Genomic DNA, 16,733 nt, shown 5'->3' on the forward strand with positions numbered 1-16,733 from the left:
AGCACACCTTCTGCATTCAGCCTCGTTAAAGCAAGTGCAATCTTCCTCCTTGATAAGATCCCTCTCCTGCACACTCTACTGCTCACTGACGTTTTACACAGCTATTACACTGCTTCCATTAGCAGTGGCTGTGCAAGCCCTACAGCCCTTCCACTCAGGTACTCACGCCCTATGGCTCAGTGCTTTCCTCCTTTGCAATAGCCCAATCATTAGCCACTATTTTGCCAGGTAGGTCAATCAGACGTTTTGTGTTTTAAGGACAAAAGAGACAGATCTTCAGGGCTGTATAACTGGAGTTTATATTCCTTTTCTCCCCCACTTCTTTATAAGCACGCAGAAAACCTCACATTTGAAATATCTTCTTCTGCAGCAATTCTCCACTCTCCCAAACGAAGCCCAGTGCCCAAAGATCCCAAGTGAAACATGACTGACCTGTATCATGTAGAGCTGTGCAATTCGATATTCTTCCACGCTCATCGGAAGAGGAATACGATACTCCTTTATAAGCATTTTGAATACAAAATCTTTTGTCCACTTAGAAACACAATCCAGAAGCTTTTAGTAAAGGCTCCTTAAATAATGGCAAGGAAATGCATTGAGGATCCCTGAAAAAGAGTGAGAGAGAGAAGCAGCAGTTATTTTCCACTCATGTTGGAGAATGTGCTGTCAGGAAAAAAAAAGCCCAAACATTAATTTTTATAATAGCAATAAGCCTAATAGCAAAGACAAGAATCCCTGGAGCGTTACCAGACCCTTAATATCAAATTGAACAGAATCTTTCAGGGAAATTTTGATCTATTTCATAGGATGCCATCAAAGCTATTACCCTCCTGATCTTTGCCACTGTATCAATCAGACCATCCTATGCAACAGCATCTCCATAGGAGAGATGTGACAAAAGCTCAAAATGAACAGGCAGATCTTTCATTGCTAGACAATAATGTACCTCTCCAATGTCAGCAACACACCAGAGATGGATCTAATCAAAGGTATCAGTTTTACCCTCTCACGTTCATTCAGCTGCAAGAAAAGGCAGTAATTAGACGTCTTCAGCCCTCAGAAACACTGTGACTGAGAGCGTCATCGGGATCCTAACAGTGAGGATGGCCAAAATGCATTGTTCCTCCCATTTCAATTCAGAAATACCATCTTGGTAGGATCCATTCTCTTTCACTTCCAAGTAATCTACAGGCAAAATTCTCTTGTCACTGATGTCAATGCCAGACCTGTCTTTACACTGCTGCTTAAGAATACAGCCAAAGATCAAAGAGCAACAACAAAAAAAATCCTATCATACCCAGCCTTGAGGCAATAAAATTACTGCTTAAGAACATAGGGAGTAGAGCATTTACCACACCAAGGGTCAAAGCAGTAACTTTTCAAATACCCTTAAGGTATCCCCATTAGATAAAGATAGGAAAATAAGATAGATAAAGGCAGGAAAATAACATAAGGGAGGGGAGAGAAACTAAGACTGAGGAAAAAGTGGCAATGCAGCCTCAGCAGGACTTGATGGCCACTCTACCAGCATGTGAAGGATACCAGGATGTGAAGGATATGTGCCTGGATCCTTTTCATCACCAGACATCACCTTTCTGCCTACTGAAAGTCTCCAGATACAGATACTGCAATACTGCAGCAGATGCAGCCCCAAACCCTGCAGTTGAGGAAAATGTCCAACAATAAAGTGATGGATTGAAGTGCAGCTTGGGAACCAGGAACTCCCACCACTATCCATGCCTTTCACTACTTGTACATCTCTTCACTGGCTTCTCACGAGGCTTAGAGAGATGAAAACCCAATGCCTGTGTTCACAGCAACCAGGGACAACATTCACTGCTTTAGCCCCGGTCTACTGACTTGGGATTGGCTCCAACCTCTCTCTCTGCCTTACCTGGCCTGGTGCTGAGCTCACATGGGGGCACAGACCTTGGCATCCCAGCTTTGACAGCTTTGTCAATAGCTTGCTGCTGTTCGATTGCTGTGCTCTGATTTGGCTACAAGGCCCATCCATCCTGGACCAACTCTTCTGGAAGAAGCTATCTGTCTGCTGCTGCATCATCTCAACAATTTATTTTCAAATTCAATTCTCTGTTTCATTTTATTGCTGTCAGAGTAATCTGTGTGTATGTATTGTGTGCAGGGAGGAAATAATAAAAATAATAAAAAATAATGATACATCTTTGCCATGCAAACCCTGTAGAAAGTAATTTTGGAGCGGCTGCCCTTCCTCCTGACGCTGCCATGCAGGAGGCTGCACGTCCACACCCACGTGCAGGATTTCCTCCATCAAGTTAATCCTAGAGAACAGGTGGGGATAATCTCATTAGGTGTTTTTAATTAGTGTCATGGCAAAGAACAACAATAATTACCATATGATGGATCTTAAAACACCATCCCAGATCTGCACTGGTGCAATGATGGGATACCAACTCCTGGAGCTAATGGCAGTGGAAGATAAAGCAATGTCTGCAGTGGCTTTTTAAACTTCAGAGACTTTGAAAACTGGGTTTAGAAGCTTCTCCCCCCCCAAAAAAGCTCTGAAAGTGATTCTGCTTTCCCATAAGGACATCATTCATGTCTGCCTCTGCTGCTTGCTAAGAACAGGATATTTCCTATCGATTGGAAGAGATGAATAAAACAAAAATAGAACCTTAAAAGCAATAAAATGGCAGGAAACCAGTACCAAGGAGGAAAAAATGTGTTTATAATGAAGTGCCAGAGAGGTAATAATTCAGATGGCCAAGACACAACAGAGACTATTTTATTACAGACTAAAATCCCAGCAGTGTTGGCCCGAAACAGACGCAGCAGCCACCAATAGCTGAGGTTTCTTTGTAGAGTTCCTTCCACATTCCTGTTTTCCTGTGTTCAGTGCTCAAAGCCCAGGTTCTGCTTCAGCCTGCAGGTCCCCATAGGGCAGCAGGTCGCTGAGAAAAGGCCAAAAATGGCCCAAAACTCCTGAAAAATGATCACTGGATCTCCTGCAACCAGCCCCAAACACCAGATAGAGAGAGAACAGCCCTTGAAGCACACTGGCCAACAGCAAGAACCACATTTCATAGAGTCATAAAGGCCTGAAAAGACCACTAAGATCAAGATCAACCATTAACTCATCACCACCAAGTAATGAGCTGCAAAACATCTGCCCTAGCTTTTACCCAAGCAGAGGAACCAGGTGGAACAAGATAAATACCCAGCACCACACTGGGTGTCCCAGGGGTCTGCCAAAGCCCCACAGGTCTGGAGGCAGCCCATGGGCTTTGCATGGTGATGCAGGACACTGCTGTGCCTGCTGCTGTTTCTGCCATGGCTAAGGGGCACACTGGTGCAGGCTGTTGTTCAATTTATACGCAGAGCTGTAGTAACTGCGAGAGCCAGGCACATAACCATACACAATTGTTTTAGAATCAGGCTTTCGAAGTATAATTATGCTGCAGAGTCAATATCCTGCCGAGATGAGTCAGGTCCACCTCTGAGCTATTGTTTCAGGCTGTGGCTGAAGGCTAAGGTGTGGTGCATTGTATTTATCTCTGGTTTTAACAGCTTCTCTCATAACAATGTCCAACCTCTTAAGGAAGTGCTCTTCTTTAAGGAGGGAGCCATCAAGATCTGCAGCAGCTGAGCACGGAAATCTCTCAGCTCAGCTAAAGGCATGCAGTGTCCAGCAGTCACTGCAGGAGGTGATGGCCAGTCTCACCGTTAGTAGATGAGGGAGCAAAGGGCTGATGACAACTGACAGCTTGTAATTAAGGAATAAGATTTAGTGTGTGAAGGGTATTTAAACAGGAGGCCAAACCCCAGCCAGACTGACAGACTGACCCTGAGGAGTACAGGAATTGAGTATTAAAGCAAACTCCTGGCTCCTTTGCACGGTCACAACATGCACTGTGCCAGGGCTGCTGGTCCCTGTGCTCCACAGGGAAGAAATAAAGTCCTAGAAGCACAGAGCCTTGCATAGGAAGCTCATTTTACATTATGATAAAGTTTAAGGACTCCCCTGAGGAAAAAAGTCACCACAGAGGGTCAGGCAGAGTCATGGCAGAGGCAGGTCGCAGCCCCAGGACGGCAGCATCAGGCTCTGCCTTGCATTCAGCAGCTGAGTATTTTCACAACGCTGAGAAGTGAAATACAATTAACACTGAGAAAATGCAGCCAAACACAGCGGCAAAACAAGGAGCAAAGGTATTACCTGATGATATCATCCACCTTCCTAAAGGCTTCCTTTAGGTTTTCTACATCTCTTGAACACCCCAAGCAGAAGGCTCCTTGGGCAAAGTGGCATTGGAGAGATGTCAGCACTGATTCCACCTGGGCAGCCTCAACTCCTGCAAACACCCTGATAGAGAGCCCAGCGCCCAGGGCAGGAAGCACTGCGTCCACACTGCGCTCTGATTTATTGTTGCCATTAGAAGCAGCAGCAGAAACATCAGATTCCTAGGACATAAGTCAGCATTTTTTCAAGGCAGCCTCAACTCTCACACCTTGATTAATGCGGCACCCTCCTTCTGGCCCAGAAGCAGCCTCACTCAGCACAGTATCACTGCTACACTGACCCTTAGCTAACTTTGATCACATCACCCCTCTTTCAGGCACCTCTTCGCCTAAAGGTTAAAAAAAACCCAACATTTCTGTTTTGGGGCTGGCATCACTTGCATAAGATTCACCACTGCACTCACACACACATGCACATGTGCAATATATAAAACTGAATGAGATGGCTTTTCATAATCTGCAGTGCTCAGGCTTAGTACTCCGGTCATACCTGCTGACTGACAGCTAAGCAGATTTAAAAATTCATCAGGCCTTGAAAAAAATAAATTAAAAGTTAAAGTTCCTTCAAAGTTCACGCTATTACTGATTAAGGGATACGGTAGCAGTAAGTAATGTTCTCTCTAATCATTCATCTTAATCACACGTCTCAGCTGTCACATCTTTTTTTAAGCAGAAGTCCTTACGCAGTGCTTACACACTCAAGCTTAGAGCACGCCTGGCAGTGAATGAGCACCTCCCCAAACGCAGCTGCAGCACAGAGCTGGGGAGCACCCACAGCCCTGGCTGCAGGCAGGATGACAGGGAAGGCGGGGTAAATGAAATCAAATGAAGAGGAAGAAAAATGCAACATCCCCGAAAAACAGCTTTCCTCTTGTGCAAACCTCAGGGCAGGCTCACTGAGAGATCTCAAATGCAGATAGCAGGGCAAGGGGCTGGGGACAGCACTGCTCGAAAAGGAAGGCACGGAGCGAGCGAGTTGCATTTGCTGTACTTAATCTTTTTTCCATTATTAGATACAATTTGACGTCACTTATAGAATTTAAGAGCTCACTGTAAAGCAGATGTTTATTACAACAGAAGGATGGAATCAGTCCACATGCAATATAGCTACATTGGAGCTATTAAATCTTGTTGTAGCTCACTGGGCAACCAAATACTAGCCTTAAGCAATGGGAGGGAAAGAGAAAAAAAATAAAAAATAATCACACCATATCTACACATCCCTTTTCTCTTTACATATTCCACAGTTTTGTCCTGTATCTTCACAGTTTCCACCCCTGTTACTTCTTTAACATTTGGGGAGAAGCAATCTCAGCTTCCTTCTGCCCTCCAAGCAGTGCTGCAGTGCAATGCAGCCTGCCCATGCTCACCTCTCACTCCAGGGGGATCAGGTGAAGTTCCACAGCTGAATTTGGGCTGGAAAATTAACACCTCAAGTTGTGCCATGCCAGGAGATTACGTGGCAATGAACAAATAAAGGAGTCATTAAAAGAACTAATATGCATAGTGAACTGACCGATGAGCGCGGAGGGAAACACAAACCACTCTCCAACCTTTTTGCTGATACTGGGGATAAAGCTGAATATCAAAAAGAATGCGACAAAAAAAATTAAAGGTTGTAAGTTTCTGGGCTCTGAACAGAGTGGCCACAGAGCTGGTGGCCTCCTGTAGACCCAAGCACAAATCCTGCACGGGTACATACTGCTAACAGGCAGAGACTGCACATGCATAAATACGTATAAATAAATACAAAGAGATGTGTCCTATTTTGTATTTGTATGTACATACAGACACACGTATGCATGTATACATACAGACACAAAAACAAAAATAAAGCGCTAGTAAATGCAGCATATTGGCTGAAAACAGCTTGAAAATTGCTGGGGGTGGGATAAAATAGTGGAAAGGAAAATGTGTGCAATGCTGCAGGCACACAGCGATGGGAAACATTTCACTTTTATGTGGGGGAAGGCCAGCTCAAAGCACAAGTCTGTGTGCTCAATGGGCTGCAGTGGATGGGAGAGGGGATAAATGGTCAAGTTAAACAGAAAAAAAACGAAACACTAAACATTTCTGAGAATATTGCACTTACACTGTGTGCCTGCGGGTGCTACAGTCACTCTCTTCCTAAAGAAACGAGGGAAGTGAACAGTGCATGTGGTACCACCTCTGCTGGTTGCTCAAGGCTTCCCTTGGGTGGAAGAAGCAAAAAGCCAACCAAGGTGCAACATAATCATGCTCTCCATGGTCTCTGGCACAACCCTTTTACTTTGCTTGCAGGAGTGCTGGCAGCAGCAAGACATGGGAATTTAACCAGCAGAAAGACAAAGGATGAACCAGAGTCAAGAGATGGCCCCACCTGTACAACTCATGACACCTCTCCATCCACTTCTCTCTTCATCAGCCAAATCTCTCAGTCCGTATATTATCTGCAGAAGCAAAAAACATTTGCTCTCTCACTGATATTACCCTCACCACAAGTCAAGTCTCTCTTCTTGTGCCAGTCTCAGGAGAGGTGAACAACTCTTCTGCAATTCCCATTTTTCATATCCAAAACCGTTTGCCTTTCTCCCTTGTCTCCTGGATTATAAACCCTGATTCTTTTTCTCTCTCTGTCTCAAGGGTCACATTTAGCAGCCCTCATTTAATCCTTGTTTCTTCATCCCTTCTTCCACTGATCCACCACCAGAGCAGTCCTGAAGATAAGAGTATTACTCTGCGTCTCCCCCCACTCCATTTGCAAAGCAATCCATGGCCACTCAGTGCAGACCCCACTGCAGCCCCATCTCATCTCCTGTACAATGGCACCCACACCACTCATTCCTTATTTTATAGTTCATTCATTATACTCAGCACTCAACTTTACCAAATTACAGCTCATTTCAGACTATTGCTCAAGGTTAGTTTGAATTTTTACCCTGTCCTCAAACACCTGCAGATCCACTGAAACTGTTTTTGAGACACAAGATGGGTATTTCCTATTTTGGGATTTGAGACAGCAATGGACAGACTCTGGATCGCTTCCTTGGTAGCTCTCTATAAACTGAGACATCAGCTGCTACTCCACTTTTTTAGCAGTTTCAGTCTAGGTGGAAATAATATTTTATTACCTCACTTACGCAAATGTATGTGGAAAAGGAAAGGAACATTCACAGCTGGTTTTAAAAGACTTTCATAGAGGGAAGGAACACTGTACGACTCAAAGTCAGTGTTACAGCACCATAATATTTCACACTGGCTTCATTAGGCTGAGATTTACCTTGCCCAAAGGCAAGACAGGGATAGAGAAAAGCCCTATTCCATCAGAGGAAACTTGTAATGACAGCAGAAATTCTTGCATGGGAAGCAACACAAACGTAGCTGTGAAGGTTGATGAATAATGCTGCAATTGAGATAGAAAGTAAGAGGCCATTTTGCACAGGAGAGGTAAATGTTCAATACCTCCGTTGCTTCTTTCATCCATAACACCAACAGATTAACAACGTTTCTCCGGCTGCATTAATTCCATTGGAATTTTGACTTAGGAAATAATTACACTAAATATTTCATAAGTGCCTTTGAAAGTTTTTTGGTTAATAAAGGAAAAGGAATTGCTAGCTGCTCTCGCACTGCAGCACAATAATGAAAGCACACAGATAATCAATAACCATTTTCAGTTCATTATTCAGCACATTTTGGGCTGGTGCTATTTCCCTCCCTCCATCATTCTGCATCCCACACGCAGAGTGATGAAGCATTTTTAAACCATCAGACCTTACCACTTACCACTGCTAATGGTCCTCAGTGCTAACCACTGCATGGCACCCCAGCCCCTAATTATGCCTACAGAACTCACAGCTTTCCAGGGCGCTTTCAGACTGGTAGAGTTCCTCCTTTGGTGTGGATAACAAATAGCTGCACTTCTTCAGCACTCCCCACATACACACCAGCTCAGCCTGGATCTTGCTTTAAGTTTCCTCTCAATTTGGGTAATTTCTACTGCTTGTCTCTCAAGTTGAAAGGCAAAGTTTCTGTTCTGCAAAGTCATTCCACTGGTGCCTATATATAGCAAATATACTCAATACTACACTGAACTCGTGTTGGCTGCTTGGGTCCACGGTGGGGCCAGATCCTTTGCCCTGCCCCAAATCCATCCACTGCTCCAGGACCACACCTGCAGCTCCAGCAAACTCTGGGCCTCTGAAGGTGTTTCCTGGACCAAGGGCAACATCTTCCAGGGAGAAGTTAGGAGGAAGTTAGGGACCTTCTGAAGAAAGTCCTGTCGGGAGGAGGCTGATCACTGCCTTCCCATCAGAGAGCACACATTAACTGAGGCTGAAGAGGTATTAAAGCCCTAAAGGAGGGCAGCTTTTCTCAAGGACTACACAACGCTGGTCACTACAAGGTCCAAGCCTTGATTGCTAACCGTAGCACTGTTATTTTCCATTACGCACCTTAGGAGCAATACACATCCAGGCAAGTTTCCCTGCAGAGCATGCATAACAGCAGAGAACAATTCCTGGTGCTAGCTCTCCTTGCCACAGCGTGGTGACTCACTGCTGGAGCTGCTGGCTGCCAGCACACTGCCTGCAGCACTGGTGGTGGCTGCTCCAGGCCCAGGGCCATCGTCGTGGAGACCCCCGAGGAGATGAGAGACCACAAGGCAAGGTGAAGTCCTCTATCTCCCTTCCTACCTCTCTGCACTTGCAGCACCAAGGTGAAAAAATGAGCACTTGTTAGTGCCCTCACACACATTTTTTTTTTTTTAAATAACCAGGTTTTCATGGCAGAGAAATAGAAATGGACACTTTAATTGACATGATGCTGAACAGGTTCTTTGCTGGAGAGACAAGACAGAAACATAGGATGAGCTGCCACACAGTACTGGGAAGGGAAAATACAAGTAAAACGTCTGTATACTCCCAATGCAAACAAACCTTAGGCATGAAATTTAAAAGCAACCCATACCCAACAGATATCCGCAAAGCATTTGAGGTCCTAGTTTAAAAAACACAAACCTCACACCCATTTTCACCTACCTGCTAGGTTTTACTTTTCTAGTCACCTCCTCAATCCCTGCCCTGACCCCACCAGCCATCTGCTCATCCACCCCAATGCTTCACCACTGCAGCCATCCACCTCCTGATCCCAGCAGCAGAAACACTCAGGAGCCTCAGGCTGAGGACACCTGCAGCAATGCTGCTCATTATGGAGCAGGCAGGTGCTGAGACAGAATTGGGCCAGAGAAGGCTGATTGCCCTGCAGAGTGGCACTGTCACTCCCAGGAGGGAAGCCAGCTGCACCTTTGTATATCTAACTTCTGTACAAGCTTTTCCGAGCACAAAGTACAGTGTGTTTCTACAGAATACTTATAAACCCTTCTCCAGATTGAACTCAGGGACAGCTACACAGCCTTGTATTTGTTCGGATTTCTTGACATGCAATTCAGCTATGACTCCCCACATGTTTGCTGACTTGTGAAATAAAACATCATCTAATAAGGAAAGGAAATGCACTGTGGAAGGTATGTGAGCACCTGCAGCTTGTCATCACCTGAGCTGCCCATCAGGATCCTCCTGTGAAGTGGAGGAAAATGGGAAAAGTGGAGAAAAGTGACGAATTCAATGCAAGCCCAGGACAGCAAACACTGCTGTGGAGATGAATGCAGCTGTCAAGGTAAGATCCGGCAAGAAAGAAGAGGAAACAGTGCCATTCAACTGAGCCATCCAACCTGAGTGCATGCAGAATGGAGGGGCAGCTCCAACCCCAAGCAGCAGCAGTGCCTGGTGCCCAGCTGTGCCCCTTGCAGCCACCCACAGCTCGTGGGAGATGCTTGGAAGCTCTGACCTGGCCTCAGGAGACAGGGCAAGAATCATTATCCCTCATTTGCTGGGGAAACCGAGATACAGAGAGAAGTGATCTGGTCCAACATGCAAAAGAGAAAAAATGACAGCGTCAATTCAGTTTCTGGGTTTAATTTTTGCCATAAAAACTTTTTTTTTTTTTTTTTTTTTTTTTTTTAAATAGAGAAGGGAGTCAGGGAGCTCAAATGCATCAAGTTTTGCTGATATCTGGCATAATTCTGCAAGAATAAAGCAATCCTCATGCATCTCCCACCAGCATCTCAGGAATAAAGCCAGCTGTCAGCTACAAAATCAAAAGAAATTTTTTTCTTATTACCAACTGCCTTCGGAGCTATCAGTAGCTGCAAAAATAAAATGAATCTTGGAAATTAGCACAGCTCATTGATTCCTCCACGCACCTCTGCACACCATCTCAGCAGCACACAAACAGGTCCAGGCTGCACCTGGAAGCTGCAGGAGCCTCTCTTTTTGAAGTTTCTAGCTCAGAAGCACAACCCACCAACTTGACTAAGGCACTTGGATGCAGCCTGGCACAGCGCATGGCTTTGTGGCCTTAGGATGAGCATGGCCATAACCAAACGTGTACCTCCTGTGCATCTCCTGTGCACTTCTATAAAGGACAAGGAAAAAAAGCTGGGAAGAAAAGGTGGTCAGACCTTCACTCAAAGCAGCACCCTCACCAAGACTTGTACAAATAACATTATAATGTTTCCTGACCTGGAAGACCAGCTCAAAGGAGGTGTTTTTTCCCTCCGTTTCCCCATCAAACATCCAAATTGTGTCTGGAATGTCCTTTTTTGAAGTGTTCTTTATAATTACAAAAGCCAGTCCAGAAAAAACAAAGCCCAAAACTTTCCTTTCCATTAGAAGTAGCATGGACTGGAAACATTGCTCCTACCCAGCAACAGTTGAGGAGGCAAAGCACAAAGTAGAAGCGTCAGACCCCATCAGTTCAGATTTCGGGGTCAGTCCTGAAGGCTTTGACCATGGCTGCACAACTCTGCAATCCTTAAAGCAGTGAGAACCATGTCTGGCCCCACTGAGGCAGCCACACTCCTCAGGTTGTCTCAGCCACACAATTCTCAGCCTGCTCTGGCTGCTGTTCTATGCCCTGAGAACTGCTCCAACGTCGCTACTGCAGCTCTGTGTGTCAGCTGCTGTCAGAGAGCAGGAGTACCACAAAGCCTTTGCGAGAGCCACACATGCCCTTCATTAAAGGGCATTATAGCTGTATTTATATCTGACATAAATCTGCTTTGTAAACAGTGACCTGATTCGGGATCTGGACTTCCTTAGACTGTGGCATCAGGAGCACATGCATGCTGGTCCCTAACGGGCAGCAGCAGCCTTGCCCGGCTGCAGGAGGAGATGCTGCTCACCTTCCTCACCTGCTGATAATATGATGGGATCGGGATGGAGGAGCCAAAGGGCTTGAAGATTTCAGCTTTGGTCACAATACTGCACAAAGAAAAGGGAAAAGAGAAGACAGGGTGATTACTGTACACCTGACCTACAATTTATGGGTAGTACAAGTGTCCGAGGGACAGATACTAATGGGTAGTTTAGACCAAAACACACAGCAAGCACTGCTTCAGCCAAAACCAGAAATCAATAGCTGAACTGAAAACCATATCCAAGCTCTCACCCCAGGCAGCAGATCATTATTTCATCACGTTTCTATTTGTCGCCAACTCAGAATGCTATGACAAAAGTGCCAGCTCATTAGATTTGTTCTTAGAAGTCTGAGGCTCTTGTATGTGAAGTTGGTGTTATCAGAGTCCATAAAATGCAGCCAAGTACGTAAAGAAAGCAGGCACCACATAGCCCCAATTTAATCTGGATCAAGTTGTACAGTCAAAGAAGTGTTTTCCAAAACGGTAATTAATTTTTAAAAATATGCATAAAAAGGGGTTCTTAATTAATAGAATACTTAAAGGAGACGAGCTAGAGAGGATTGTCTATTTTACTGATTTAATGGCTATTCAGTATCTATTAACTTCCTCATCAAATATCACCCCCACCTTTTCCTAGCAGCTTAGCTACCTATTTGTCAGACATTATAGTTCCATTAGCCTAAAAGTTCAATTTCTGCATTTCCACAGATCTGCTTTTTTTTTTGTCAGTAATCTAAAATCCCGAATGACAGTGAAGCCCCGAAATCAATAACAAATCCAGCATTTGTTTTTTTACGAGTTCTGGATGGCACTTTGATGTCGTGCCCCCAGCAGTGCCAGCTGCAGCAATCAGCTGGAGCAGGAGCCAGGGGGGAAACCCCCCTGAACCAGAAGGTTCATTTGCCATTAACTTGAATATTCAGATTAAGGATGATCACACACCTTAACACACAGGCAGACACGTTCTGGGCAGCCATGTGAAGCAGCATCGTGCCTGCACTGAGGCTCCAGGCCTCGCACTGTGGGATAACTGCCACTGCTCAGAGCTCAGCACTGCACACTCACTGCCTTTACAAAAATCTGCACCTAGATGTCCCTCAGACAAGAAACACAGCAGCAGAGAACAGCTCCTGCCAGGGCAACCCTAAACTAAGGACAACCATGCACTGCGTCTGGCCTCGCTGCTGACTTAAGACCTCAGAGCAGAAAGAATTCATCTGCATGGATTTCACTGCAGGATCAGAGCTCCAGGAAGCCCCTATGAAAGATAAGAAGCTGAAAGAGGTTACAGCTAAGGCTGATACTACTCAAAAGCTAAAGAAAACAAAACCATTCCTGTCTACCAGCTTTATCTGCAAACATACTCAGCTGTGTTTAAGCCCATAACAGCCATATGCACAGGCTTCAATAAAAGGGACACCTTTCCCCCAGCTCCTGCTGTTGGAATCCTACAGAACAGATCCGGACATCAGCAGAAGGGGAAGTTCAGGATATATACAGCATTGGTTTCCAAGAGAATATTTCTTGTGTCACGTGAGAGCAACACTCTTAGCCAACTTGGCAGAAAATAGACAAGCTGCAAAGCTAACCTAAAAATACCAGTCTTGCTAATTACAAGAAAGAAAAGCACAGCATAAGCAATGGCAGCACTAGCAATCCATACTTTCAGTGACACCCTGCTAACAATTTTTTTCCCCTAAGTACACAGCAGTTTCTGAAAGACTACCTCTGTTGCTCAGGTGTGCAAATCATGCAACTGAGACAAGCTAAACTCATTTCAGACTGATGACTTATGGCTTCATCTGAATGATTTACTCATGTTTGTCCTCTTCTATCGCTCTTAGCACAGCGCTAACAAGTTTTCATGTTCTGGAAGTCAACTGCTCCCAAGAGGCAGCTTGGTAATGCTCCCAGAAGTGAGCAGGGCACCAAGCCGTCGTGGCATGAAGAAATCTTGGAGGAAGATCAAGGAAAAAATAGAAATAAAAAAGATGCGTTGCCACTGCCTGATTGCCATTGCCAATGGATCATCAGCTCATAATCCATCTTACCTGGTATGGAACTGAGAGCAGCACAATGCAGGCTTCAAGGTATGCCAACAGCTCACAAAAGCAGTCACTTTATATCAATCCCTGCCTCCTCAGGCATAGGTTAATTTTTCTTCTTCCAGCGAGGCTAAAGAGGAATAGAGGACACTGGCAGGCTTAGAAAATGGGCAAGCTGCCCCCAAACCAGGTGCTTCCATCCAGGGCTGAGCGCAGCCTGGGCCCCAGCAGCATCCTGCTGACAGCAGTAACAGCAGTCGAAGGATTGCACGGAGATCAAGGCATACAGGCAGACTCATTAAGGCAACGGTCACATTTAAGACAACCAGAGCTGCTTCTCAAAGTGCTGAAGTCAGCCAGAATCTTTATTTAGGACTGAAGTGCAGTAGCTTTCCTCTGAATAGGAGATAACATGGAAACTATTCTTGTGGAGTTTATTTTGAGTTGAAAATATTTTCCAGTTTCATGTTGACAAGATTGTAGCCACACTGCGTTACTGAGCAATGCCTGAATTTGCAAGGCCTGACACAGCGAGAAGCAGAGAAAGCCACATTTTCCCCTTCAAACAGCTTGTTACTGCAAGAATCCTTACATTTTCAAAACAATGTCATGTCATTCTTCAGCACAAAAGGGCCCCAAAACCCAGACCACAGCTATGCCGTCCATCATGCCAGGCAAGCTGCAGTAATAAGATTAGCCAAGCAGTCATAAACTGACGGTATCTGGAGGAGAAGGAAGTAATTTCCTCCTATTCCTCTTCCTGGCAATCACCTCCAAGATTTTCCAAACATCTGAGCAGCATCAGCCTTCCCAGCTCTTCTCAGCACTGAGCTCCTCTGGGATTTGAGGCAAATTCCTTCAGCCCCGCTGGCAGCGCTGGGTTAGCCTGTCACATTTACTGCTTGTTAAAACAATGTGGTGAAAGTGTGCACTGACGCCTCCTGTCCTATTCACACCTCCTGTGATGCCTTCAGAGAGCACATGGGTACAGGAACCCCCGGGGAGGCTGCTCCACATCTCACCCAAAGCAACGAGCTTTGGTGCAGCTCTGACTCAATCTAAGGAGGGCTGAAAGAAATGCTGTTAGTTTTTATTTAAAAATGCAGTCAGCTCTGGTTAGAGAGATAAGAATGCTGCCCCAACCCCCTCCAACGTTTCAGAACCAGTTCTGCAAAAGGTGGCAGAGACAAACAGTAGAAATGCCCTTCCTGCCTCTTCCACTCCCAAACCAACAGCCTCAGCCTGCACCATGCATGGTGACCACAGTGACCATCCTCAAACCTGCCCAGCAATGTTGGCTTGGGTTGCTTCAGCTTCTCAGCTCCAGCAGATTCAGCATCTGGTTTGGGTTGCAGTTTCTGGAGCTGGCACCCTGGTGCCCGTGGCTTTAGGCATTCCGAATGTCAAACACCCTCTGCCTCTTTCCCAAATGATGATTCAAGCACAAATTTAGCACGAGCTAAGCAATACAGAGTGACTGTGCTGCAGTCATGAGGGTTACAACACACCACCCAAACCCATGACATTTCCATAGAAACCACAGCATGAAAGAAAAAAGCCTAAAAAAGCTGACAAGAGAAGAAACACATGGTGAAGTCACTCACTCTGGAGGGAAATAATGCACGTGTGCAGGATCCTCCCTAACTACTTGGCAGGCTGGCATTCAGAGGTAACCATTCATGTCCAACCCCACACCAACAAAACCTCAAGACCCACCTGCCAGCACTCCACACACACCCCTAAGTGAAGGGTGGTGATTAAGAGCTTTGTTCAGTATGCCAATAATTTTCTCCAAGTCTCAGTCCTTGAGGTTATGTGATGGCAATGAGCATATTTACCCCTGGGGATATCTCTGAAGGACAACTCCTCAGCTCGTTACAAGCACCATTCCTTGCCACCTACTGAAATGTTCTTAGGTCATGTAGAGCCTTGCAGAATTAATTATACAAATGAATACTGGAATATGCAAGAGAAGCAATTCATTCTTTTGGTCAAGCAACCTCCCTGCTCAGAGTAGGAAAACAAACACCAAAAACCACCTCATGGTAAGGGTATGCATTTTCAGCTGTAAACTAGTAAGACACTTCCAGCAAAAAAGAGCTTAAGTATGTTCCATTACACACTTGCCTGCTCCAGAGAAATGTTAAGTGACATCAAGGGGAAAAAAAAATGAAAAAGGAAAAGAAAATCAGTCAAGAGTGCAATGGCTGTTAAATAATTCAGGATGCTCTGCTCTTGCTCTGGAAAACCAGTCACATTCCAGTGCGTGACAGAAGCAAGCTGGCTCTATGGAGAACGATACAAACGGGCACAAAGGAGGCTGCTTGCTCCAAACTCAGTGAGGTGCCCGCTGCATCTCCAAGCCCTCTCCAGACAGAGGGATGGCAGTCACTGCTGGCTTGGTGCTGAACTCAATCAACTGCATGTCCCACAACCTTCTCAGAAAAGCCAGAAATCAAAGCTAAGCCAAATTCCATGAGGTTTGAAAGCAAATCTGGACGTGAATATTTTTCAGGTCAGAGATGTTGGCTCAGGCTCATTTGCTCAAAGAACAAGATTGTAGCATCACTGTCACTGGGACCATGCAGCAATCCTCACGACAAACCCCCTCTCCATGCAAAAGCAAGCTGGCTTACTACAAAACAACATGAGGCTGCCTGCAGCACGTAGGGAGCAGCTGTTCCATCAGCACACCTCTGCCAAGCATCCCCTGCCCCAGGCACACATGCATTCACATCCTATGCTGCTCCCAAGCCTTCCCTGCTTACCTTCCCCAAGCCTACAACGTGCAGCAGCCATCAAATGGGAGCAAGAATGTGATGCGTGCATCTCACTCTCCTGTGATGGTTGCGATGCTCCAAGCTGATTGCCCCTGAGTTTCCCTTTGGTAAGCCAAAGCTTCACCATGTAACCCTTCATAGGTAACAGCACAGGACTTTCTGCTTAGGAAAAAGCATGACTGATTTTTGAGATTTGAAAAATACTTTAGCCCGATGGATATGTATTACCTGGAATTAGATCCTAACAGTATAGTCCAGCTACCACTCCATCAGAAGCAGAGCTGGATACTAACAAGTCAATACATTAAATGCTTTATCTTGTTAGCAGTTTTACAGCTATTTAATAATGAGTTCTGGTAACTGCTGTCTGTGTATGTTTATTATTGCAGGAGAGCC

The 16,733-nt window shown here is 45.3% G+C and overlaps 1 protein-coding gene across 21 annotated transcripts in view; it reads right to left on the reverse strand.

Moving 5' to 3' along the window:
* The window catches only part of PITPNM2 (phosphatidylinositol transfer protein membrane associated 2), a 114,267-nt gene that overhangs the window by 61,226 nt on the left and 36,308 nt on the right, over nt 1-16,733 (reverse strand). For 19 of the 21 annotated variants that reach the window (XM_048964044.1, XM_048964037.1, XM_048964029.1 and 16 more), the window contains one exon: nt 433-605. In XM_048964044.1, coding sequence (XP_048820001.1) covers nt 433-510 — 78 coding nt within the window. In that variant the 5' untranslated portion in view covers nt 511-605. Of the gene's footprint in view, nt 1-432; nt 606-13,563; nt 14,626-16,733 lie in introns of all 21 variants that reach the window. The other 2 variants (XM_048964035.1, XM_048964038.1) reach the window with 1 other exon arrangement.

The sequence above is a fragment of the Lagopus muta genome, chromosome 17 (genome assembly GCF_023343835.1).
Source record: "Lagopus muta isolate bLagMut1 chromosome 17, bLagMut1 primary, whole genome shotgun sequence".
Classification (NCBI taxonomy): Eukaryota; Metazoa; Chordata; class Aves; order Galliformes; family Phasianidae; genus Lagopus; species Lagopus muta.